At 37.2% G+C, this 26,582-nt stretch overlaps 1 protein-coding gene across 3 annotated transcripts in view; it reads left to right on the forward strand.

The window, feature by feature from the left end:
* Positions 1–26,582, forward strand: part of FCHSD2 (FCH and double SH3 domains 2) — a 309,927-nt gene that overhangs the window by 258,682 nt on the left and 24,663 nt on the right. For all 3 annotated transcript variants that reach the window (XM_032640672.1, XM_032640671.1, XM_032640673.1), the window contains 3 exons: positions 4,215–4,331; positions 13,606–13,710; positions 24,359–24,520. In XM_032640672.1, the coding sequence (XP_032496563.1) occupies positions 4,215–4,331; positions 13,606–13,710; positions 24,359–24,520 (384 nt within the window). The remainder of the gene's footprint in view (positions 1–4,214; positions 4,332–13,605; positions 13,711–24,358; positions 24,521–26,582) is intronic.

Consider the following 26,582-nt stretch of genomic DNA (forward strand, 5'->3'; position numbering starts at 1 on the left):
CCACAGGCCAGCTGTGAACTCAGGAGTCTGCTTCCCAGTTCACCTGGTGGAAGCTGTGGGCTTTCCCTCCACAGAGTGCGCAGGCCCAGTGACTCCCAAATGGCTGCTTTTTTTTTTTTTTTAATTTATTTATGGCTGTGTTGAGTCTTCATTTCTGTGCGTGGGCTTTCTCTAGTTGTGGCAAGCGGGGGCCACTCTTCATCACGGTGCGCAGGCCTCTCACTATTGCAGCCTCTGTTGTGGAGCACAGGCTCAGGAATTGTGGCTCATGGGCCCAGTTGCTCCTCAGCATGTGGGATCTTCCCAGACCAGGGCTCGAACCCATGTCCCCTGCATTGGCAGGAAGATTCTGAATCACTGCGCCACCAGGGAAGCCCTAATGGCTGCTTTTTAAAGAACAAATAAATTTCCTAAAATAAAATGTATAAAAATTCCTTAATTGGGAGATTCAAAAAAAATTCCTTCTTTAGTCATCCATTTTGAGTGGATTTTGTAGTGAGAATTTAAACATGAAGAAAGAGACCTTTTTATTTTACAAGTGGGAGAGGGATCTCAATCCTCAAGTGAGCTTTGAGAACCTGTATTAAAATGCATGGTACTCAATAAATTAGTCCCCTTTCTCCTGTGTTCATTCTGTTCTTCCCTACATAAAATACTTTCCTTCATCCATTAGAAGCTGATTCTAATTCAGTATGTTTATTCTCTTGTCCCTCTGAAGGCACCATTCTAATAATCTGGTGGCCTGCCCCTCACTTTAGGTTATATGTTTACCAGCCTTTACTGAGGGCATTCTGTGTACTATTAGGCATGGTGCTAGATGCCAGGAAATGTATCCTTTCGAGGCCTCAGATTGCCTAAAGACAAATAGGAAACATACATGCAGCAGTCACAGTATAATTTGATGTTGGCCTGACAGTAGCCACTCAGTAGATGTCTAACAAATTAATAAATTAATATAATGGAGATATGTCTAAAGTGAAGGAGCCACTGAGTCTATCTGGGAAAGTCAGGGAAGATTTCACAGAGAACAAGGACTTGAACTGAGATTTGACGAATAACTAGGAATTTGTCTGTGGACAAAAAAATATAGGGGAGTTATTCCAACCAGAGGTAACAGTACCCAAAAGCATAGGCCTGTGTTTTGGACTGACATTTATTTTCCAGGAAAAGACCTATCTGCTTCTGAAATTTTTTATTAAAGTTTGTATGATTTTTGAAATGTGATGTTTCCAAATTTTCAAGAATCACATTTAGTTGACCTAACTTATCAAATAACCTAAACTGACAGACTAATAAAAAACTACCTAATCTACATTTAAAAGTCGATAGGAAATTCCTTTTATAGCATTTCTCTTCAGTTTGTAATTTATTTGAATTATTTTTGTTCTACTATTACTCTGAGAATTGTTATGTTATAATATATGCCTCTTTTAAAATAATCAAATTAAATAAGTGCACTTTTCCAGAGCTAGGCTACAGTGCTGTTTGATATTTAATTGTAAAAGTCTCATGTTCTGCTTCAGGAAAATAACAATGTTCTTTAAATTATTGTGCTTAATAGCCTATATGTTACTATTCCTTTATGTATTTTAACTATACTTTTAAGAGGTAAAGGAAAAGTGTTAAAAGTATGAACCAATGATTAAATTAGCCAGCATTTTAAAAAGAAGTAGTCACTAGCATTCCTTTGCTGGAATCAACCACTACTGATACCACCATTTTAAAAGGTAATGATCTTTACTAGATTCAGATTTATATTCATCTTTGATCTCCGGAGTGGCATTAGAACATTTCTCTATGTATTGTTTAGTACCCTGGGCTGTGTTTGCCTTGTATGGAATTCTCATTTGTCTAGAACTGTATTATAGGTAGCCATGTTTTTCCATGGCTTGATTTCAGAATTCATGAAAAAGATCAGTTTACTTGAATTTTAGTTATGTGTTATTATTCCCTGCCCAGAGGGTCCCAAAGTCACATCTCCCAATCAGTGGTAATTGTGATCTGTTCTGATCATTGGGCACTCCTGAGTAATAGTAAACCCATAGGGAATGAGAAAAAAGCCCTATCTTTTTTTCTCCAGCTTTTAAGTACAGATAATACTCAGTAAAAAGGTACAGATTTGTATGGGCATGTTGACCATGCAGCCAACACACATTTTTAGACCCATTTACCAGTTCCTAAAATGTACCTCAGTAATAAAAATTAAATATCTCTATCAGTTGCCTCCTTTCTCTGTGCTCTATAAGTTCATTCTCTTTGAGATCCTTTCATTATATCTTCCGTCTTGTTTTTGCTTCATTATTTGGGCTATCAAGAACCTGGGAATTATTTGGACTTTTTTATTAACAGTAATGACAAAATTTTTTGTTTCAAGTAATTTTCTGTTGGGTCTTTAGCATTAGCAGTTACCATCTATTGGATGCTTATGTATATACCATAAGAGAATGTTTAAAATATGACCTCATTTTGCCCTAAATAACCCCTATGAGATAGGTGGCATTTTCACCAATTTTTGGCTGTAACTAAGACACAGATTAACTAACAGCCCATGATCATGAAGCTAATAAATGGCATAGAGAGGATTAAAACTGTGTTTATCTGGCTTAAAAACCTGTACCTGGGCTCTTCAGAGTATACCTTTCTACCATACATCCTATAGATTACATTTGCGTCTTCATCCAGGGTTTAACTTTTTAAACCCTGGCTTCTGAGGACAGATAATGTAAATGCCTAGATCCTTTTTCAAAATAAATATAATAGAGAGCTGGTTCCCTAATAGCCCAAAGAATGAATTGGTATAAAATGTAAATGTAAAGTTGGTTAGATTTGAATATGTTTCAATTCATTCATCATTATATAATCTAGCTTTAGCTGAAATGTCTGCATAGAGTAAAAGTTTTTCAACCTTGCCTACAGTCCCCCCAACAAAAATATTAAATTTTTAATCCAGTTTATCAAATTCTGCTTACCAATTTTGAGCTATATGTGACCTTGCAAAAGTCAGTTTGGGGTTTTTTTCTTTCTTTTTTAATATTTATTTACTTTTGGCTGCGTTGCGCATGCAGGGCATGCGGGATCTTTCCTTGCAGCGCACAGGCTTAGTTGCTCTGCAGCATGTGGGATCCTAGTTCCCCGACCAGGGATTGAACCCGCATCCCCTGCATTGGAAGATGGATTCTTAACCACTGGACCACCAGGGAAGTCCCACAAAAGTCAGTTTTTAAAGATCTTTCCACTCTAAAATTTTGCTTTTTGTATTAAAATCATCTTTGGATAATTCATATTTTAAAAAATTATTTTCTTTCCTAGTTATTTTACTAAAGATTTTTTTCATGGGTTCTTAAGAGTTTAGAGAAAGTTAAAATAGTTTAGTGGTTAAGAGCTCTAATTCTGGAATCGCAAGTTGTAACAATTGAATATCTGGCGCACACTGGAAATTTTATTTAACATCTCTGAGCCTTGATTTCCTTTTCTATAAAATGGCTGTGTGACCCATCTCATAAGATTGTTATAAAAGTTATGTGAAGCACTTTCCACAGTACCTTGCATAATAGTGGTTAACTATTACTCTTGTTTAGTTAGATTTTTCAGTTTGTTCTTTGTGAAATATGGTTATAGCATTTTAGGGCAAGAAGAAACCCTTAGTAATCATTTGATGTAGCACTCCTATCTCTGAGATGACACTAAAGCCCAGAAGAACGACAAAAGCTAGCTTGAGGTTTGGTGGTAAGTATAACTAAATTAAACCCAATATTTTTGAGGATGGATAGGTTGTGTCGCTGTTATTGTATTGTTTTATTTTTCTCTTTTCACTTCTATGCAATGATTCTTTAATCCCATTGAAACTGTTGAGTTGTTTCCATTTTGTCTGTGCAAGTGTTTTAGTGTCATAGTAGGTTGGCATAAATACTTTTTCTTCTTTGCTTAGCTTAGCTAGCTTGCTTTATACCCAAAATGGATCATGCTACAGTTAGAGATGAAGCTTTAATGTTCAGCAGTGTAAGACAAAAATCTGTGATCATTTACGGTTTTCATACCGTCCTCTTTGTCTCCTGCTAATCTTCTGTGACATGAGACATTGCTTCCCACAGTAGTAGAGCATGCCTCCTGTTTTGAGTGCTGGTAAAGTGAAGGCCCTCTGGTCTACCTACAAAATGGTAGTGATTTCAATAAGGATAACAATACTTTTCTCTCTGTTTTCTCTTGTGTTGTAGAGTCGACAGTTAGAATCAGAAACTGGGACCACAGAGGAGCACAGTTTAAACAAAGAGGCTCGGAAATGGGCCACACGTGTGGCACGGGAGCACAAAAATATTGTTCACCAACAACGGGTAAGTGTGATAGAGAATCTTAGGTTACGTCTAGCATTAAGCCAAATGTCAAACCAGTTTAAGGAGTTGAATTTTATTGATGTGGAAAATACCTGATAGATGTTTTTTCTATAATTTCTCAGCACTCAGAAGTATATTCTCAGCTATCTTCTAAACTTGAAAATTCCTTAAGCCCTCTAGCAGCAACACAGTAATTTATCTGTTTGCCATAGAATTGCTTAAGGAAGACTAGTGATTGTGTATTATAATCTTTTGGGCAGTGAAAGAGATGTGCATATGTTGAATTAGGCTTTTCATCTCCAAGACAGACTTTCTGAAGATGCCGTTGTAGATTCCATGAAAATGTATCTTCAAGACTACACTTTAGGGACTTCCCTGGTGGTCCAGTGGTAAGGAATCCTCCTTAACAATGCAGGGGACACGGGTTCAATCTCTGGTCATGGAACTAAGATCCCACATTCCACCGGGCAGCTAAGTCCATGCACCACAACTACCGAGCTTGCATGCCTCAACTAGAAAGCCTGCATGCCACAAGGTACAGAGCCCATGTGCTCTGTTACCTGCACGTCACAACTACAGAGCCCTTGAGCCCTTGTGCCCTGGAGCCTGTGCACCACAACTAGAGAAGAGAAAACCCACACGCCACAACTAGAGAGAAGCCTGCATGCCACAATGAAAGATCCTGCATGCCTCAACGAAGATCCCACGTGCCACAACTAAGACCCAACGCAGCCAAAAGTAAATAAAATAAATAACTAAATAATAAATACATCTTTAAAAAAGAAGAAACTTTAAGTACAAAGAAATTATTTTAGATATAGTAAATTTTTTTCTATTTCCCATTTATTTATAACTTTATTTTTCTTTTTCTTTACCTTCATATCCAGCTTCTTAAGAGAATTATATGTGTTTAGTATCTGTATTTCCTAACCTCCTGCTTATTTTTTAGCTCATTACATTTGAGCTTTCCCTTCTTCCCCTTTCCCTGCACCAATTCATAGAGACTGGACATGCCAAAATTACTAATGATGTCTGTTACTAAATCCAAAATGGCCACTTTAATTTATCTTACTCAACCCGTTGGCAGTTGTATCACAATTGACAGTTCCCTTTGTCTTGAAATATTCTCTTCTGTAGTCATCCATGACTTAAACACTGTCATGGTTTTCCTTTTCCTCTCTAACATTCCTAGATTCTTTTAAAGGTTCTTCTTTCTTCATCTTACATTTACATTTTAAATTCCTTACGCTTACATACTAGGCTATCTTCTTTTCTTATTCTTTATTCTCATTATAGGCAATCTTTACTACTGCCTACCAACAAATAATAAATTACCATCTCCAACAATGGGCCTTTCTTCTGTGTATACATATATCCTCTAGCCTGCTTTGACATCTTCTTTTCACTGTCACATCTTTTCTCAGGCATCTCGAATTCAGTGTTCCACTTATCTAATGCTGCATAACAAGCCACCTCAAATTTAATGCCACAAAAAGAGAATCTTTTAAATTGTTTCTTACTACTCTGGGGATTGGATGGGCTCAGCTTGGCAGTTCTCATTTAGGAGGTGGGGGTGGGGGTCTGTCATGTAATTACAATCAGATAGTGGCTGGTGCTAGAGTTATCTCACAGGCTTCCCCACTGAAATATCTGGTGTTTGGACCAGGAAGACTTGAATAGCTGGGAACTGGAATAATTAGAGCACCTCGTGCATCTCTGTCTCTTTGTGGTCTCTCCATACAGCTTCTCCAACATAGTGGCTTCAGATTAGCTGTACTTCTTACATGGTAGCTGGTAGCACAGGGCTGCAAAGGTGTGAGCCCCAAGAGTGAGCCAAGTAGGAGCTATACCATCTTTTCTGATCTAGCCTCAGAAGTAACAAGATTTTAATTTGTGTCATGTTTTTATTAATTGAGGCAGTCACAAAGCCCTGTCCAGATTGAAGAAGAGAGGTCATAAAATATCAGTATTTCTTGGTGGGGAAATTGCAAGGTTCTAGAAGAACATGTGGAATGGGAAATATTGTAGTAGCTATTTTTTTGAAAAACACAATCTGCCACAGCCTAACTTCTGGCCATAACAGTTCACATGCCTCTTGCATGCAAAATATAACTCTCCTCTTCACCCAAAATACCCCAAAGCTCAGCATCAGACTCCAGCTTGAAATCTAGAATCTTGTCATCTAAATCAGATTCAAGGACAGATAAGGCTTTTGGGTACAGTTCCTCTAATACAGTTTATCTCAATCAAAAAATTTGTGAACTAGAAAGACAAGTTATCTGTCTACCACACATCTAATAAACAGTGATGAGATTAATTACTGCAGCTTTATACTTCAAAATATGAAGCACACAGAGAGATTTTTTCCATTAGAATGTCTGACTCTATTTGAAAGTAAATGTTCAGATGTTAAAAATAAATGTGTTTCCCCTCTCTGTTATCGAGGCATGTTGAGTCTTTCTTCTAGGAGGTAGAGACAGACAGATTTCAATGACTTTTCTAGTTCTTTATAGTGTGATCTCTGATGGGCTTTAATCTAGTAAGGTATAGTTTAAGCAATAAAATGAAAGTGAAAAATATTTGAAAAAAATTGTAGCTGAAAATTGTCCAAACTTAATAAAAACTGTAAACCCACAAATCCAAGGAGTTCAACAAACCCGAGGTAGGTAAAACACAAAGAAGCGTATATTCAGTTTGTTAAAAAACAGTAATACTCAATGGTGAGAGACTGAAAGCTTTTCCTCTAAGATCAGGAATAAGATAAGGATGCCCCCTTTCACTACTTCTATTCAGTATGGCACTAGAAGTTATAGCCACAGCAATTAGGCAAGAAAAAGAAACAAAAGACATCCAAATTGGAAAGGAAGAAGTAAAATTATCTCTGTTCACCAATGACAGGATCATTTATTTATTTATTTAGGCTGCTCTGGGTCTTCACTGCAGCATGCACTCTTCTCTAGTTGTGGCGCATGGGGTTTTCTAGTTGCGGCATGTGGGCTTAGTTGCAGTATGTGGGATCTTAGTTCCCCAACCAGAGATCGAACCTGGGCCCCCTGCATTGGGAGTATGGAGTCTTAACCACTGGACCACCAGGGAAGTCATAACATGATCTTATATGTAGAAAATCCTAAAGATTTCACACACATACACACAGTCACACACACACACACACACACACACACCTGTTAGAACTAATAAACTCAGCAAAGTTGCAGGAAACAAAATTAACTCACAGAAGTCAGTTGCATTTCTACACCATATAATATATATTATACAATGAATAATTAGAAAAGGAGATTAACACAACATTGTAAATCAACTATATTTCAGTAAGATAAATTTAAAAACAAAAACATAAAAAAGAAAGAAAAGGAAATTAAGAAAACAGTTGAATTTACACTTCCATCAAAAAGAATAAAATACTTAGGAATAAACTTAACCAAAGAGGCAAAATACTTCTACACTAAAAAGTATAAAACACTGATGAAAGGAATTTAAAAAGACATAAATAAGTGGAAAGACATCCTCCTTTCACAGAATGGAAGATAGTGTTAAGATGACATACCACCCCAAATGATCTACAGATTCAATGCAATCCCTATGAAAATCTCAACAGTATTTATTGCAGAAATAGGAAAACCTACCATAAAATTCATATGGAATCTCAAGGGACTCCAAGTACCCAAAACAGTCTTGAAAAAATAACAAAGTTGGAGGACTCATACTTTCAAACTTCAAAACTTATTACAAAGCTGCAGTATTCAAGACATTGTAGTACTAGCGTAAGAACATACAGACCAATGGAATAGAAGTCTCAATATTTTTAAAATACCATTTATCTCCAAGTTAGTCCATATATAGAATGAAATCCAAGTCAAACACCCAGCAGGGTTTTTTTGTAGAAATTGACAAAATGCTTCTAAAACATACATGGAAATGCAAATGATCTGGTATAGCCAAAGAAATTTTGAAAAATAGGGATAGAGTTAGAGGGCTTACTCTACTTGATTTCAAGACACAAAACTGCAGTAATCAAGATGTTACTGTATTGGTGTAAGAATAGACTTATAGATAAATGGAACAAAGTGAAGAGTCTAGAAATAGGCACACACATATATGGTCAACTGGTTTTTAACAAAAATGTAACAAACTTGTAAAAATGCTAAATAAAATTTAATAAAAATAAATCCAACTGTGTTTTAAGCACATGACTAGGGTACAAGGACGATTCAACATTAGAAAATATATCAGTATAATAAAATGTGTTTACAGAATAAAGATGAAAAATTATATAATTATTGTCATAGTTGCCAATAAAGCACATAATAAAATGCTGTATGCCTTAGTGATTAAAAAGTAAAATGAAATTCCCAACCAGCTGGATTAAGACTTTTTCACTCTGACAGGGATAGCTTCCTGAAACTTAGAGCAAACATTATACCTGATGGTTGTATTAGTTTTCTATAGCTGCCATAACAAATTACCACAAACTTAGTGGCTTAAAACAATAGAAGTTTATTGTCTTACACTTCTATACATTAGAAGTCTGGGTGGGCTTGGCTGGTTTTTCTGCTCTAGCTCTAACAAGACCAAAATCAAGGTGTCCACTGGGCTGGCGTCTGGGGGAGAATCCACTTCCAAGCTCATTGTTCAAGCTGTTGTCAGAATCTAGTTCCTTATAACTGTAGGGCTGATAACAGTTCTTTAAACTGTAACAGCTAGGGGCTACTCTTAGCTCCTAGAGGGCACTCTCTCTGGTCCTTGCACATGGGCTCCTACATCAGAGTCAGCAGCAGTGCATTGCATCCTTCTCATGCTTGGAATCTCTCTGACTTCTCTTTTGGCCTGTCTCTCATCTCACTCCAGCCAGAGAAAGTTCTCTGCCTGTGAGGAGTCATGTGATGAGACTGGACTCGCTCAGATAATCCAGATGTTAATCTGTGTTAAGGTCTATAACTCTAATATATCAGTAAATTATGTCTTACTTATACACATTGCCAGGGATTAGAGTGTGGACATCTTTGGAGACCATTCTACCTACCACAATGATAAAATAAGAAAACAGTACCTGTGATCACCACTTAATCAATGCTCTTAATGAAAGAAAGATAAGGTGTTTAAATATTTGGAAGAGGTACATCTGTCATTACTTATAGATGAGGTGATTGTGTACCCCCCCAAATATAAGAGACCCAGCTGTCAAACTATCAGACGTAGTTAAGAGTTCAGTAAAGTCAATAGAAACAAGACTACATACAAAAATCATTAGTTTTCACATTAGCTAGAAATAATAATCAATTGCAAAATGCCGTTGGAAAAAAATTATTCACCACAGCAATAAAATACTGATAAATCAACCAGTGTCATGGTTGTAAGAAGAAAGACTTTTTTTTTTATCAAAGAAGACATGGGTAATTGGAGAGATTCAAATATTGTAGATTTTTTTTTTACTTTTAAATTCTTTTTTTATTGATGTATAGTTGATTTATAATATTATGTGTTTCAGATGTACAACATAGTGATTCACAATTTTTAAAGATTATACTCCATTTGTTATAAAATATTGGATGTATTCCCTGTGCTGTACAATACATCCCTGTAGCTTTTTGACTTTATGCATGTCTGTACCTCTTAATCCCGTACCCCTGTTTTGCCCCTGCCCCTTCTCTCTCCCCACTGGTAACCACTAGTTTGTTCTTTATATCTGTGAGTCTGTTTCTTTTTTGTTATTTTCATTAGTTTGTTTTATATTTTAGATTCCACATATAAGTGATAACATACAGTATTTGTCTTTCTCTGACTTTTTTTATGTGGTTTTTAAATTAAATTTATTTGTAATTTCAGTGAAATCCCAATGAAACTTAAAAAATATTTTTAGAGAAACTTCACAGTCTGATCCTAAAATGTATCTGAATTTTTCTTCATGTACAAGAATAGCCAGTAACAACAATAATGAGACATTTGTGCCTTAACACATACTGAAAGATGCAGTAATGATTATAGTAATTAAAACTGTAGTATCATACAAGAGTTAACAAATATATCAAAAAAAAAGATCTGTGTATGTATGGACCTTTAGCTATTGATTCAAACAAACCACCCTAAAAAGTCAGTTTCGGGCAGACAGGGAATTTTAATGGTGAACAGCATATTTTTTACATATATATATTTATTTATTTATGGCTGTATTGGGTGTTCATTGCTGCCTGTGGGCTTTATCTAGTTGCGGCGAGCAGGGGCTACTCTTCTTAGTGGTATGCGGGCTTCTCATTGCGGTGGCTTCTCTTGTTGTGGAGCACGGGCTTCACTAGTTGCGGCACGTAGGTTCAGTAGTTTTGGCTCATGGGCTGTAGAACCCAGGCTCAGTAGTTGTGGCGCATGGGCTTAGTTGCTCCTTGGCATGTGGGATCTTCCTGGACCAGGGCTTGAACCTGTGTCCCCTGCATTGGCAGGCGGGTTCTTAACCACTGCACCACCAGGGAAGCCCTGAACAGCATATTAAGGCTACCAAGGAATTATTGTAAGTTTTGATAACAGTATTGTGGTTGTACTTTTTTTAAGTTCATGTTTTTAGAGACTTTCACTAAAACATATAGGAATGAAATGACAGGATGTCTGGAATTAGCTTTAAAATGCTTTAGCACAAGAAAAATAAAGGATAGTAGGTAAAGCAAATGTGGAAAAGTCTCATTAACTGTTGAATCTTAGTGATCAATATATAGGAGTTCATCATACTAGTCTCTTTACTTTTGAGTATATTTGAAATATTTCATAATAAAAAGCATGTTGGACTTCCCTGGTGGTGCAGTGGTTAAGAATCCGCCTGCCAGTGCAGAGAACACGGGTTTGAGCCCTGGTCCAGGAATATCCCACATGCCGTGGAGCAACTAAGCCCATTCTCCACAACTACTGAGCCTGTGCTCTAGAGCCTGCAAGCCACAACTACTGAGCCCATGTGCTGAAACTACTGAAGCCCGTGCACCACAAGGAAGAGTAGCCCCCGCTTGCCACAACTAGAGGAAGCCTGCGTGCAGCAGCGAAGACCCAATGCAGCAAAAAATAAATATTAAATTACTTTAAAAAAAAACTTATAAAAAAATAAGTAAATCAAAAACATGTTAATGGTATTTCAAATCTTTGGGGAGAGAATTTATTCAGTAAATCGCATTAAAGCAATTGTGTATTGGGGAAAAAATATGCGGTTAGATTTCTCCCTTCTGCCATATACAAGGTAAATTTCAAAAGAATTAAAGAGCTAAATGCTAGACACAAGACTACTAAAAACTAAAAAACATATAGAATATTTTTGGCATATTACCAGTGGCTTCTTAAGTAAGACACAAAACCCAGAACCCATAAAGTAAGATGCTTGATAAATATGACTACATAAAAAATTTCTGTAAAACAAAAGAACTTTTAAAAGTTAAGAGAAAGGGGGCTTCCCTGGTGGCGCAGTGGTTGGGAGTCCGCCTGCCGGTGCAGGGGACGCAGGTTCGTGCCCCGGTCCGGGAAGATCCCACATGCCGCAGAGCGGCTGGGTCCGTGGGCCATGGCCGCTGGGCCTGCGCATCCGGAGCCTGTGCTCTGCAGTGGGAGAGGCCACAACGGTGAGAGGCCCGCGTACTGCAAAAAAAAAAAAAAAAAAAAGTTAAGAGAAAGGGAATAGAATGGGAGGAAATATTTGTGACATAAATAACAGAAAAACAACTAATATCTGGAAGGAAATAATATTTAAGTTAAGAAAAAGACAAAAGAGTAGAAAAATGGTTAGAGGATATGAACTGCCTATTTATAAAAGTAGAAATAGAGATGACCAGCAACATATGAAATGATATTCTATTACAGAGAAATGAAAATTGAAACAATAAGATAGTTTTTATAAAATTTCAAAGATTGACAATATCCAGTGTTGGTGAAATGTAGAGAAACGTGCTCTTACACACTACTAGAAGAGTAGGTACAGCCTTTTGTGAGCAATTTGGCAATGTCTATAAAAATGTACAGTTTCCACTTCTGTGTTTTTACCTTAGATAAATATTCCTGTATGTGTTCAAAGAATCATTGACTAGGTTGTTTGTACAGTACTGTTTATAGTATTGAGAAATTTGAAAACTCAGATAGCAATAAAGTAAGAGTAAACAAAATATGGTATGGTTGAACTATGGAATCTGTGGATTAATTAGAGAATGAAGTCAATCAGTTTGTACAAACACAAAAAGGTTTCTTAGACACATTGAAGGGAAGGTAGATCTCATTTTATTATTTTTCAAACAAAACTGTACAAAGCATGTAAGGAAATACATAAGAGATGACTTGATAAAATACAAATAAATTGATGGGACAGTCTTTATCTTGGGGTGGGGAGCACATGGTGGGATATGAAGATACAACAGACTTTTTACCATTTTGTATTAGTTGTTATTTAGAAACAATGCTTTATATTCATGTAATTTTTTAAAAATTAAAGGTATACATATCAAAACATGCAATTCAAATGAGGTTTATAGATAGTGCCAGTGTCAATTTTCTGGGTTTTATATTGTACTATAGTTAGATAAGTTGTTACCCTTGGGGGAAGCTGGGTGAAGGGACTCTACTACTTTTGCAACTTCCTGTAAGTCTATAATTATTTCAGAAGTTTTTTGTTTAACATCTGTATTGGAGTGTAATTGCTTTACAATGGTGTGTTAGTTTCTGCTGTATAACAAAATGAATCAGCTATACATATACATATATCCCCATATCTCCTCCCTGTTGCGTCTCTGTCCCACCCCTCTAGGTGGTCACAAAGCACCGAGCTGATTTCCCTGTGCTATGCAGCTGCTTCCCACTAGCTATCTATTTTATATTTGGTAGTGTATATATGTCCATGCCACTCTCTCACTTCGTCCCAGCTTACCCTTCCCCCTCCCCGTGTCCTCAAGTCCATTCTCTACGGCTGCGTCTTTATTCCTGTCCTGCCCCTAGGTTCTTCAGACCTTTTTTTTTTTTTTTTTAGATTCCATATATATGTGTTAGCGTATGGTATTAGTTTTTCCTTTCTGACTTAACTTCACTCTGTATGACAGTCTCTAGGTCCATCCACCTCACTACAAATAACTCAGTTTTCAGAGGTTTTTAAATTATCAAATAAATAAATGAAAACAAAGGTTAAAAAGGGAATCATGGTCACTTGTCATTAAAGTCTTTAAAATTATCTAGCTACTCTAATCACTTTAAGAAAAAAAAAGAGAAAAATAGAAAGCAATCATCATTTTCCTATTTTCTTTAATAGGTTCTAGATGATCTGGAATGTCATGGAGTTGCAGTTTCAGAACAAGGCCGAACAGAGTTGGAACAGAAAATAGATGAAGCTAGAGAAAATATTCGTAAAGCAGAGGTGAGGTGGCAGCTAATTGTGGCATTTTGCCCAGCTCCAGCAATGTCACAGCCGTGATGTGGACCTTTAGAATTCAGTTTCTATACACTGATTAATTTGAAGATTGATTCACCATCTGTGTCCAAGTATTCTTTGTGAGTGCCTGTTTCATACAAGGTAGTACACATAACAAAAAGACACTGAACCCATTATGAAGAGTTTACAATCATGAAACATCAAATAACGAAAGAATTAAGTTACAATAAAGATATTAATTTTAAAGTTTTCACAAGTTACATAATAAATCAGCCAGCATAGTATAGAAATTGATACATATAAGTTCAGTGCCTAGAAAAGTCTCCCCCCGTATGAAAGGTTCACTGGATCCAGCGGCATAAGCTGACTTTTTAAGAATAGAGAAGAGTTGGTTAAGCAGACAAGGCAAGAGTTACAGCAGTGGATTTTAATCTTTTGTGGAGTCATGGGACCCTTTGAGGATCATATGAGAGTGTGAAACCCTCTCTACCACAAAAAAATGTACGTTTTATTTATAGTATTCAGAAGTTCCTGTACCCTAGGCTAATATTCTGTGACCTAGAGGGGGAGAAGTTGAGATGGAAAGAAAAGTTATTTGCAAAGGAGGAAGATATAAGATGTAGTTTGGCAGTTGGATTTGATTAGCATGGAGGATTTTTGTAAAGAAATGTGGTAGAAAGTAAGGAAAGTCATTATGGTTAAGAGCAGTTCATGAAGGACCTGTGCACGCTTGTATTTAGTTATCTATCCAGTGCAACATAGTGAAGGGACGTGGAAGTAGACATTAAAAATAACACTGCGGGGCTTCCCTGGTGGCGCAGTGGTTGAGAGTCCGCCTGCCGATGCAGGGGACACGAGTTCGTGCCCGGTCCGGGAAGATCCCACATGCCTCGGAGCGGCTGGGCCTGTGAGCCATGGCTGCTGAGTCTGCGCTTCCAGAGCCTGTGCTCCACAACGGGCGAGGCCACAACAGTGGCCTTTTTTGCATACCGCAAAAAAAAAACCACAAAAAAAACACTGTGACTGTCCAGCCTCCAACGAGAATATGTTCTTGTTAGGAAGGCTTAAAGAATGCCCAAGATAACTAAGACTGTAAAGCATAAGTGCCAAGGAGTGGTCCACACGAGTAAACTTAACCCTTAAGGAGCCCAAAGGACACAGAGGTCACTGTGGGAGTTGTTAGGACAGGTAACACAAAGAGGTAGGACTTAAGATGGATATTGACAGATGAAAAAGGGATAGCACAGACTTATGCCATGCAACCTCAAGAGGCAGAACTTGAACTGAAAGAGGGTAGGAAGGAGGCAGATTTGAGCTTGCTACTGGGAAATACTTTCTAACAGATCTGCCCAATGGCAAAATAAGCTGCCCTAAGATACAGTGCAGCACTATAAGTGTATAAGAAGACTCTATACAAGAAATTCTTGTATTGGGTTGAGCATTAATCTAAGCTAGTGATTTTCAAATACGCTCTCAGATCTCTAGAGGTTTTGAGGCAGTATTTCAGTGATGGGGGCGGGGCAAGGAGTGGGGGTTGGTAGTAAGTGGAGAGGCAGCATCAGCAAAGACAGGGAATATGAGCATGTTTCTGGCACAGCCCCATGGAAGTGATCTGAACCAGAAGAGGCTTGCTATCTTGCTATCTGCCTGGTCTAGAGAAGCCCCAGTAACCCCAGCTCGCCTTCATTCCTGGCACATGATCCACAGCCTCCATAGTGAAGAGAGCAGAGTGAACAATAACTAGCCATTTTCCTCAATGAACTCAGGGTCATGGCTAAACCGCTGCCCTAGGGTTCTGGCCAAGCACGTTGGCAGGCTCTTGCCTAGTTTGAGAAACGTTGGCTTGTGTAGAAGAACTTTTCTTGTTCGTTTCTCCAGACTCTGCGTGAAGCCAGTTTCAGAGCCTTGACAGAACAGGACAAGTCTCAGAAGTTTTCTGAAGGGTGTGTTCTCTCTTGTATTTTCCATTTCCAGACTTCATCCATGGTGTCACTGTCTGGTACGCTACCTCCACCATGCCCTTCAGTAGTAGCAGTAGTCTGCATTTAGGCTGAATGACTTGTTATTTCCATGAATGTGCTAAAATGCCTTCTGTTTGTTAGCTTAAAGCTAAAAATATGAAGTGAGAGTCCTACAACAGAATGTCTCATCTCTCCTAATACTAGTATTTAAGTCTCCAGTCTCAAAGGTAATTTTCTTACCAAAAATATGCAATATGCTAAAAACCGTGATGCCAGATCAATTATCTCAGTTTTGAATATCTGTGAAATAGTTTATCCTGCTGCTATCTTAAAGCAATCTCTTACTTGATTTCCACTTATCAGTTACAAAAAATAACCCGGCTAAAATTAGATGGAAAATATGAGTGTAGTATTAGAGTATTATTTACAAGATTGTCATAGTGAAATTTTTGCATAGACTAGACCACAAGAGCCTTCAGAGGAATTGACAGTAATGGTTTCAATAGATTCTCTTTTTCTTTTTTCTGCCTGTGTATCATTTGTATTGGATTTTCTCTTTCCATTCAATAGTTATTATAAATACTTCCACAAAAGAGAGTAAACTAGTTAAAATTCCATTATGTCCTTTATGTTTCGTTTTTAACTCCTGCAACATGAATGCTACCCTCCCTTGTTGATTAATCTGCTTTATCCAGTATTTTCTATAATGTGTTTCCATTCAGTGTTGCTAATTAGAATAGAAACCTTTGTGGCACTCAGTAATAGATTAAAGAAATTTTTCCAGTCCTAAGAAATTGAAAATGTAAATGGCCTGTGCTTTTCCAAAGAATAGGAATAGTATACTGTTTCCAAAGAATAGTATAATAGAGGTTATACAGTGATTAATTAATTATTGGCTGGTTAATTTGGGGACAGACTCACTAATTCATTAGGTTAACAAACACTTAATGAGTATCTGCTGCGTGCCAGATACTGATGAATATACTAGATATACATTGATGAACAACCTATTGTTATATTGTTATGATCTCTACGACTATCACAAGAATATTTGTACTAGCTGTGCTACTCTTTGCAGCCCCTGACTAATTTAAGAATTGGATTGAGGCAATAACTGCTTAAATTAAACTTTAATAACAATTTTCTTAACCTGGTATTTAGGTATTTGAATTTTTTGAAATGCCTTTTGTCATACGAATACACATACATTCTTGATCTGACATATCATACCTATTTTTAAGGTAGCTTGCCAAGAAACCAAGAGTTTTAAATGCCCTTTTTGGAAGCTGTACATGACTTATGTTTCAGGATACAATTATTTTTTTGTGTGTTTAAATTGTACCTTTATCTGGGTTGAGGGCAGTTTTTTCTCTTTTTCAACAATGAAATGTTTAACACAAAGAGGAGGAAGTTAATGTAAGAAGTCAAAGATACCCAGAAATTTTTAATGATATTTTATACATGTTAGGTATTAAGGTCTGCGGGAGGAACTATAAACTATATGACTCTTTCTCCAAGATATTAAGTAAATTTTATGATCTGAATTGAATGTTCATTTGAAAGCCAAAATACATGGTATCAAATGAATTAACAAAACCAAAAATAAAATCACTTCTTGTCTATATAAACCCATTTTAATAGATACCATTTTTTAAAATTATCATCTCATAAGTTTCTCTTGTACACGAGGAATTCAAAATTACAATGTCACTGTTGTACTCAATGACTCAAAAATGGTAAGACCCTTGCCATAATGCTATAAGAGAAGTCGAAAAACCTCAGCTGCATAAAATGTGAGGCCTCATTACTACAAGGTTAATGAAATGCTAAGGGTGACCCTGCTATAAAAACAAAATTTCCAATCATATTATATGCAAATTTATATTACCTCCAGACTTGTTATTGTGGGGTTTCACTGTACTCTTATAATGTAGTATGTTAGTAGACCTCTTAACTAACCACTTTCTTCAATTTTTATTGTGAAAATTTTCAAACATACAAAACAGATGAAGAATAAATATATATTTTCCAATATGCTAAATTCAACTATTAATATTTTGCAATATTAAATTTATGTGTTTATTTCTATACTATAAAATGGAAGTTAAGTTTAAAGGTCTGACTATAGTCTATATTTTAGGCAAGAATACTTTATAAATGATGCTGTGTTTTTCATCACAGTATGCTTTTATCAAGTTTTCTCATTACTGATGCTAAGAATAGTCACTTTCAATTCAGGTGGCACTACCAAATCTTTCTACTGTTAAAGTTCTTTTTTCTTTTTCCATTGCAATTAACAAGTACTAGTCACCTCCAGGGACAGCAAATGAGTATTTTTCTCCCTTTCTTAAGTATTATTACTATGTCATGGAATTTTAAAAATCAACTTTATTAAGGCATAGTATACATAAAATAAAATGTAGCCATTTCAAGTAAACACTTTAATGTGCTTTGATAAATGCGCACCCCTAAGTATCCACTGCCACAATCAAGATATAAAATATTTCTGTCACCCCAAAAGGTTCTTTTGTGGCCAGGCAACAGCTGATCTGCTTTCTGTCGTATAGGTTAGTTCAACTCCAACAACATGAATAATAGATCACTTCATATTGTCCTATACATCGCATATAAAGATGACCCCACACACTTTTATCCAGCCTTATTTTTTTTTTTTTTTTTTTTTTTTTTTTTGGTACGCGGGCCTCTCACTGCTGTGGCCTCTCCCGTTGCGGAGCACAGGCTCCGGACGCGCAGGCTCAGCGGCCATGGCGCACGGACCCAGCCGCTCCGCGGCATGTGGGATCTTCCCTGACTGGGGCACGAACCCGTGTCCCCTGCATTGGCAGGCGGACTCTCAACCACTGCGCCACCAGGGAAGCCCCCAGCCTTATTTTTTATCATAATCTCAGTTTGATGAGTTATTATGTATTCAAGTTCACTAATCTTTTCTTCTGTAGTGTATAACCTGCTATTAAGGCTATCCTGTGAATTGTGATTTCAGATATTACATTTTTAGCTCTATGAATTATATTTGGTTCTTTATATCTTCCAGTTCACTCCCATTTATCTTCATGTTGTCCTTTAAATCCTTAAGTATGTTTATGATAATGACTTTAAAGTCCTCATCTACTCATTCCGTCATATCTGTGATTTCTGGCTCTCTTTCTATTGACTGATGTTTCCTTTGGTTATGGCTCATATTTTTCTGCTATTCAAATACTTAGTACTAATTTTTACTGAATACTAGGAATTGTGACTGTTTGGCTGTTGAGTTTCTGGATTCTCTTTTCTTATTTTAAAGCCTGTTGAGTTTCGTTTGGGCAGCCAGCTCAGTTTGATCTGTTCAAGGCCTGTTTTTAAGCTTTGGGTTGGTTTAGAGTAGCCTTTCCAGTAGGGCTAATTTAGCCTTATTACTGATGAATTTCCTTTCTGCAGTTTCTTCTTTTGCCATGAGTATCCAACAAGGTCTCTGGTCTCTCATCTCTGGCTGGATGGAACTGCAACATCTTTCAGCCCTATACAATCTCTGGGAGTTTTTCAGTTCACAGCTCCACGGTAGATGTTCTTTCCCCAGTACTTATTCTTTACAAAGTCTCCTCATGGAGTCCCACCTTATGTATTTCGATTTATTATAGATTTTTATTCATTTAATCTATTTTCAGTATTCAGTTGTCCTTCTTTAAGCCCAATATTGTCTAAATTTGGCCATTGAGAGTCCATTTAAGCTGACTTCTGTGTCCTTTTGACATTACTCCCGCTAGTCTTTGAACATTTTTTGCTTTCTAGCACAACAAGCTATCTTAGGCTCACCTTGTATTTTCCCTGCCCAGACTTAGAATTAGCCTTTTCTCCAAGAAGCTCTGCTTTCTTTTAATATAGAATAGTATTTAGACACCAAAATCTAGGCTGTGAAGGTGCTTATTGTTATGGGTGTCATTTATTTCTTGGCCCTTCCTTTGTTGTTGGAGCTAGGAATTTTTTTTAAATCATGAGTTCATATTGTTATTTTCAATTCAAATTTAAAATTGGAAAGATTTTATTAAACTTCTTTATTTTATATTTATATCCTTTTATCTTATATTGAAATTTTAAGTTCCTAATAATATTATACGATATTTTATTTGCCTTATCCTACATCTATATTAAACAGTTTCAAAATTACAATGCAAATATTATTAATAGTAAATTGCTGAGTGAAATTTAAGATTTCTTTGAATGTAGAATATATCTCTACAAGGGTTTCTGCTTCTGATAATAAGGGGCTAGCTTATATCCTCTTTTAGATAACAATTATTAATAAGGGTAAAAATATTTAAAATACCTATTTGATAGAACTGGAAAATGACCCAAAGCATATAAAATCTAGAGGGGAAAAGACTCTTCAGAGAATGGGACTATACGTGGTGACATTTACATTTTACAGCTCTTTGTGAGGGGCTGTACAACTAAAATTCAAGCAGAGAAGGGCTTCCCTGGTGGCACAGTGGTTAAGAATCTGCCTGCCAATGCAGGGGACATGGGTTCGAGCCCTGTCCCAGGAAGATCCCACATGCTGCGGAGCAACTAAGCCCATGTGCCACAACTACTGAGGCTGTGCTGTAGCGCCTGTGAGCTACAACTCCTGAACCCCATGCACCTAGAGCCCCTGCTCCACAAGAAGAGAAGCCACTGCAGTGAGAAGCCCGTGCACCACAACAAAGAATAGCCCCCACGCCCAGCACCAAATACCCGACGCAGCCAAAAATAAATAAATAAATTTACTTATTTATTTTAAAAAATTCAAGCAGAGAGCCTAAGTCTTACTGGCTTGAGCTTCAATGTCAGGGAGTTCTCAAATTTGCATATAAATAACCATCCAAATCCTTGGCTAAACCTAAATAGACATGTGCAGCAGAAACTCCAAGGAACTTGGCAAGAAACAACAGCTAGGGCTTCCCTGGTGGCGCAGTGGTTGAGAGTCCGCCTGCCGATGCAGGGGACACGGGTTCGTGCCCCGGTCCGGGAATATCCCACATGCCGCGGAACAGCTAGGCCCGTGAGCCATGGCCGCTGAGCCTGCGCGTCCGGAGCCTGTGCTCCTCAATGGGAGAGGTCACAACAGTGAGAGGCCCATGTACTGCAAAAAAAAAAAAAATCTAAGTTTGCAAATACCATGTTCCTCAATTGTTTGGTAAAGTGCTGATAAGAATAAATCTTATGAAAACTATATTACTTGGATTTGAGAAAACAGAATATACTTCTCTCTCTCTGTCTCTCTCTGTTTTCTTTGCTTCAGCAATTAAATGATTTACATTTATAATTTCCAAGAAGAGGTTTGTTGGTTCACTTATTTTTCAAAAACATTTCATTGCTTATATTAGTTTAAAATGCATACTAGAATGGTGCTGAGACAACTGGATATCCACATGCAGAAGAATGAAGTTGGACCCCTACTTCACACCATATAAAAAAATAAACTCAACTCAAAATGATCAAACACCCAAATATAACAGCTAAAGCTATAAAACTATTTTAAGAAACATAGGGATAAATCTTTGTGACCTTGGATTAATTTCTTAGATAAGACACCAAAAGCCCAAGCAATAAAAGAAAAAAATAGGTAAATTGGACTTAATCAAAATTTTAAAACTTTTATGCTTCACAAGATACTATCAAGAAGTGAAAGACCCACATAATGGGAAAAAAAATATTTGCAGATCATGTATCTGATAAGGGACTTTGATCTAGAATACATCAAAAACTTACAATAAAAAGACAAAGGCAAAATAAAAGCAGTAAAAAGACAGCCCAATTTAAACATGGACAAAGGTTCTGAGTAGACATTTCTCCAAAGAAGATATATAATGATCAGTAAGCACGTGAAAAGATGACATCGTTAGTCATCAAGGAAATACAAATCAAAACCACAGTGAGATACCACTTCACACCCACTAGGATGGCTAGAATCAAAAAGGGCAGACATTAACAAGGTTTGCCAGGATGTAAAGAAATGGTAACCCTCACCCTGCTGGTGTGATTGTTAAATGAGGTTGCTGCTTTGAAACAAACAATCTGACATTTCCCCAAATGGTTAAACATACCATTACTTTATGACTAAGCAATTCCAGTCCTAGGTATATAGCCACGTGAAATGAAAACATATGTCCACACTAGAACTTGTATAATAATGTTTGTAGCAACATTATTCATATTAGCTGAAAAGTTGAAACAACCCATCACCTGACAAATGGATAAACAAAATGTGTTCTACCCACAGTATCCATAAAAAGCAATGAAATACTGATACATGTTACAGCATGGATGAACTTCAACAACATTATGCTAAGTAAAAGAAGCCAGGGCTTCCCTGGTGGCGCAGTGGTCGAGAATCTGGCTGCCAGTGCAGGGGACACGGGTTTGAGCCCTGGTCTGGGAAGATCCCACATGCCATGGAGCAACTGGGCCCGTGAGCCACAACTACTGAGTCTGTGTGTCTGGAGCCTGTGCTCCGCAACGAGAGAGGCTACGACAGGGAGAGGCCCGTGCACGGCGATGAGTGGCTCCCGCTTGCCGCAACTAGAGAAAGCCCTCGCACAGAAACGAAGACCCAACACAGCCAAAAATATAAATAAATAATTAATTTAAAAAAAAAAAAAAAAAGAAGCCAGACACAAAACACCATATATTGTGTGGTTCTATTTATATTAAATGTTCAGAATAGACAAATCTATAGAGAGAGAGGGTAGATTAGTGGTCCCATAGGCTACAGGGAATAAGTGATAAGGGAGCAATAACTAAAGGATACGGGGTTTTTTTTGGAGATGATTAAAATATTCTAAAATTGTACTACTATATTTAAAATGGATAACCAACAAGGACCTACCGTATAGCACAGGGAATTCTGCTCAATATTATGTAACAACCTAAATGGAAAAGAATTTGAAAAAGAATAGATACATGTATATGAATAACTGGATCACTTTGCTGTACACCTGAAACTATCACAAACATTGTTAATCAACTATACTCCAATAGAAAATAAAAAGTTTAAAAAATATATAAAATTGTGATAATTGCACATATCTGTGAATATACTGTAAGCCAATTGTATTATACACTTTAAATGGATGAATTGTATGATATGCGCACTTCATCTCAGTAAAGTTGTTACCAAAAAAATTATTAGAAGAATAAGATTTTTACAAGACCGTTTACCAAATAGTGTGCCTGTAAGCCAAAAACTTTATATAAAGGTCTATATGATATCCAAAACCATTGAATTGTGTACTTGAAAATGACTTAGATGGTGAATTTTATGTAATATGAATTTGTCTCTTTTTGTGTGTGTGTGGCCACACCATGCCGCATGTGGGATCTTAGTTCCCCAACCAGGAATCAAACCCGTGCCCCCTGCAGTGGAAGGGCAGAATCTTAACCACTGGACCACCAGGGAAGTCCCTTTATCTCATTTTAAAATCTTAGGAATACAATATAAATTCAGCAATGAGAGCTCAGTGAAACAAGTCAGATGTCAGATCCTTTTTGATACCAACTCCCTCAGCAGAGAATCCAGAGAGTGATCAAAATCGCATATCAGTGAGCATACTTGTTTGTCCAAGATGTCCACAGAAGGCCATCAAGTGAAGGTTCTCAAAATTATCTCAGTGGAGCCTTCAAATGTTGAAGGAAGAGACAACCACTCTAGTATGAGGAAGAATGAAGCTGAGTTTACTACTTGCTAAAACACAAGAGAATGATACTTACAAAATACAATCTTTCTGACAAAGTAGAACCAATGCAAAGGGTTTTGAGAAGTGTGGATTTCAGGGATTGGCAGATTTTCAAAACTGGGCATGTGTTACAGACTAGTTTTTAACTGGTGTGTAGGGATTGCTGGACTGTTGGAAGCAGGAGTGGAAGCTTAACTGCTGATGATTACTGGAGTGAGGCTGTGGTTGATTGGCTGCCTTGCAGAAGCTTGGGGCTGTCACAGATTGGCTGACTCAGAGGCGTGGCTATTGGAGTAAAGCAGTTACTGTTTGATTGGGACGGGTTTAAACTAATTCTATGATTACTTGCTTATGGCTTGGAACAAGAGCCAAAGAACAGACAGTGTTTCCTTTTCTTGAATTTGGAGCACAGGAACTTTTTATTCTCAATATCTTCTGTTTCTGACAGCTGCATCATAATTTAATATAAAATCTGTACTCAGTAGGCAGTCAGGAATTGTGGAAGTTTTTAAGCAGGGAAGTGACTGATGAGATCATTCGTAGACTTGTAAAAGATGGATTATAGAGAAGAGAAAGTCCAGGAAATGGGTTAGAAGGCTGTTGAAAATGCTAAATTTTGGGATGTTCCGAGGCATAGCCTTATTAAAAGGAAAGGAAAGCAGACTTTATGGTGCGTTAACATCTTCCTTTTGATAAGTTATATTTGATGTAACTTGTCAAAATGCAAGTGAGCGTTTTGCCATTGTCAGCAAGCTCTGATTCCTGTTCTTGTGTTCCCTTCCCTCTTCCCTTCTTCCCCTGTTCCTCTCTCCCTCTTGCCAAGTGAAAAATTAACATCTATGCCAAGGAAGAATTGCTAATGAACATCAAGATTGTTCTAATTAATAAATCAGGAGTAACTTAAAAACAATCAATTTGAGGAAAAAATACTCTGATTTCTGACCATTTTCTTGGTTTTCTTAGATAATTAAGTTGAAAGCTGAAGCCCGGCTGGACCTACTAAAGCAGATTGGTGTTTCCGTGGACACATGGCTAAAGAGTGCAATGAACCAAGTGATGGAAGAACTGGAAAATGAGCGATGGGCCCGCCTTCCTGCAGTGACCAATAATGGAACGTTACACTCGGTACGGTTTCTCTTCTTGGATACGATGGGCTGACTTCACTGGAGTATGCTATTCTTTGACTATGTAGCCAAACTTGATAATAGCCAAAATTTTAAAGAAAAAATAATGGTTTTGCTAATGGTTTGGGGTTTTTTCCTTTAGTCTGTCACTAATTGAGTTAAATTTAGTGCAGGAAAGTGAGAAGAAAAACATAGTGCTTTTCTTAAAATGTGCAGTGAAAAGTATATTATCACTAGTTGCTTTATCATTATCCCACTCATGAAGTAGATATGTTTCTTGTCTGGAGGTAGCAGGATAAAAATTTTAGTCTGATGTTTCCAGAGTTTTCAGAGGTCTTCCCAGAGTAATGAAAATAAACATCCAGGGAGTTGTAAACAATTGTAAAGAAGGGAAAGGAACACAGTCTGTGGCTTAGTGTGTTTAGTTCACAAGGGCTATCACACTCTGCTCACAGCATCTTTCATCAGGGAGACAGTGCTGCAGGTATAGTTTTACAAACAAAGCCAGAACTCAAGCTTAAGTTTTCTTCCTCCAAATCCAGGGCTTTTTCCACTCTGATGTCATCCAGTTCAGCCTTAGTTTTTCATCCTGGAGATCTGAGTATCAGAAAAGTTCAGTGATTTGCCGGATACTACATAGGTAGATATATAATGCCTCACTGGTCAAACTAAAGTATTTTCTGCTGCTTTCTCCCTACCCATTATTCTCTCTCATCCAGTTTATTTCCATATGGCATTTATTACAATCTGTACTTGTGTTCTTCTTTTCTTTTGTTTATTGTCTGTCTTCTCTCGAATGTAATTTCCATGCCTACCTGGTTCACTGCTCTGCACAGCAAAGTGCCTGGCACATAGTAGGTACTCAATAAATGTCTGTTGAAGGACAGAGAATGAATTGATAGATAGATGGAATGTAGCAAACTAAAAGCTAAAACTCTAATCTCCCGAATTTCCACTGTAGCCATAGTGCCTCTTCATTGTTTGTGCCTTTCAGATAAAAGGAATCCTTGCTAGAGAAATTGGCCAAAGTTTAAGAACATTCCTGGAAGTTTTATCAGTTTTTTCACATAGCATTCTGATTTTCTAATGAGAATACACTTGCATATTTAAAAAGGATTGTGTGTGGGTGTGCATATGAAGGAAAAACAATCTATTGAAGGTTTATTTTTATTTCACTATTAATGGTAATCTAACTGGGGGTAATAAGCACATATCACCCACATAACTTTGCGGTTAGAAGAACTTGCCCTGTTTCTAGTACAGCAGAGTTGCTCTGTCTCATGGAATGTCTCTTACTGTTGCATCTTTTAAAAGTCACAATTTCCATCTAATTCAGGTTATTCTATTGAACAGAACTTATGACGATGGCAAATTCCAGGCACATTCGTGCTTTTGGCTTCTTCAGCAGTACTGTTGGCAACCAATCAAACACATGATTTTCCTCAGACTAGCACCTTTTCTAACTAAATCAACCGGGTAGGCACTTATCACTTATGTGCCTACTTCCTGGGCAAATTGGAGATGACTTGGTCTTTCTCCTCAAAGAGCTTACAAGCTGGTAGAGCAGACAGATTTTTATGGATCTTAACAATACATAGCAGTGTATGACTGAGCTATTGTGTAGCAAACTCGAATTGCTAACCCCTAACTCATCAACACACCTTGGAAAAAGTCTCTGGGTTTCAGAGATTCTAAGATCCCTTCCAGCTCCAAAATCTCATGATTTTGTGAAATGCTATCAGAAAAGCTTAATATACCTCATTTTATTGCACTTCACAAATAATTGCATTTTTTAATGAAGTGAAGGTTTCCTTTTTCATTATTATTATATTTGTTATGGTGATCTGTGATCAGTGATCTGTGATGTTACTACTGTAGTGTTTTGGGGCACCATGAATCTTACCCATTGGGATACTTAATTGATAAATGTTGTGTGTGGTCTGACTGCTCCCCCAACCAGCCATTCCTCTGTCTCTCTCCCTCTTCTCTGGCCTCCCTATACCCTGAGATGCAACAATATTGAAATTAGGCCACTTAATAACCTACAAAGTGTTCAAGTGAAA

The sequence above is a fragment of the Phocoena sinus genome, chromosome 8, assembly GCF_008692025.1.
Source record: "Phocoena sinus isolate mPhoSin1 chromosome 8, mPhoSin1.pri, whole genome shotgun sequence".
Taxonomy (NCBI): Eukaryota; Metazoa; Chordata; class Mammalia; order Artiodactyla; family Phocoenidae; genus Phocoena; species Phocoena sinus.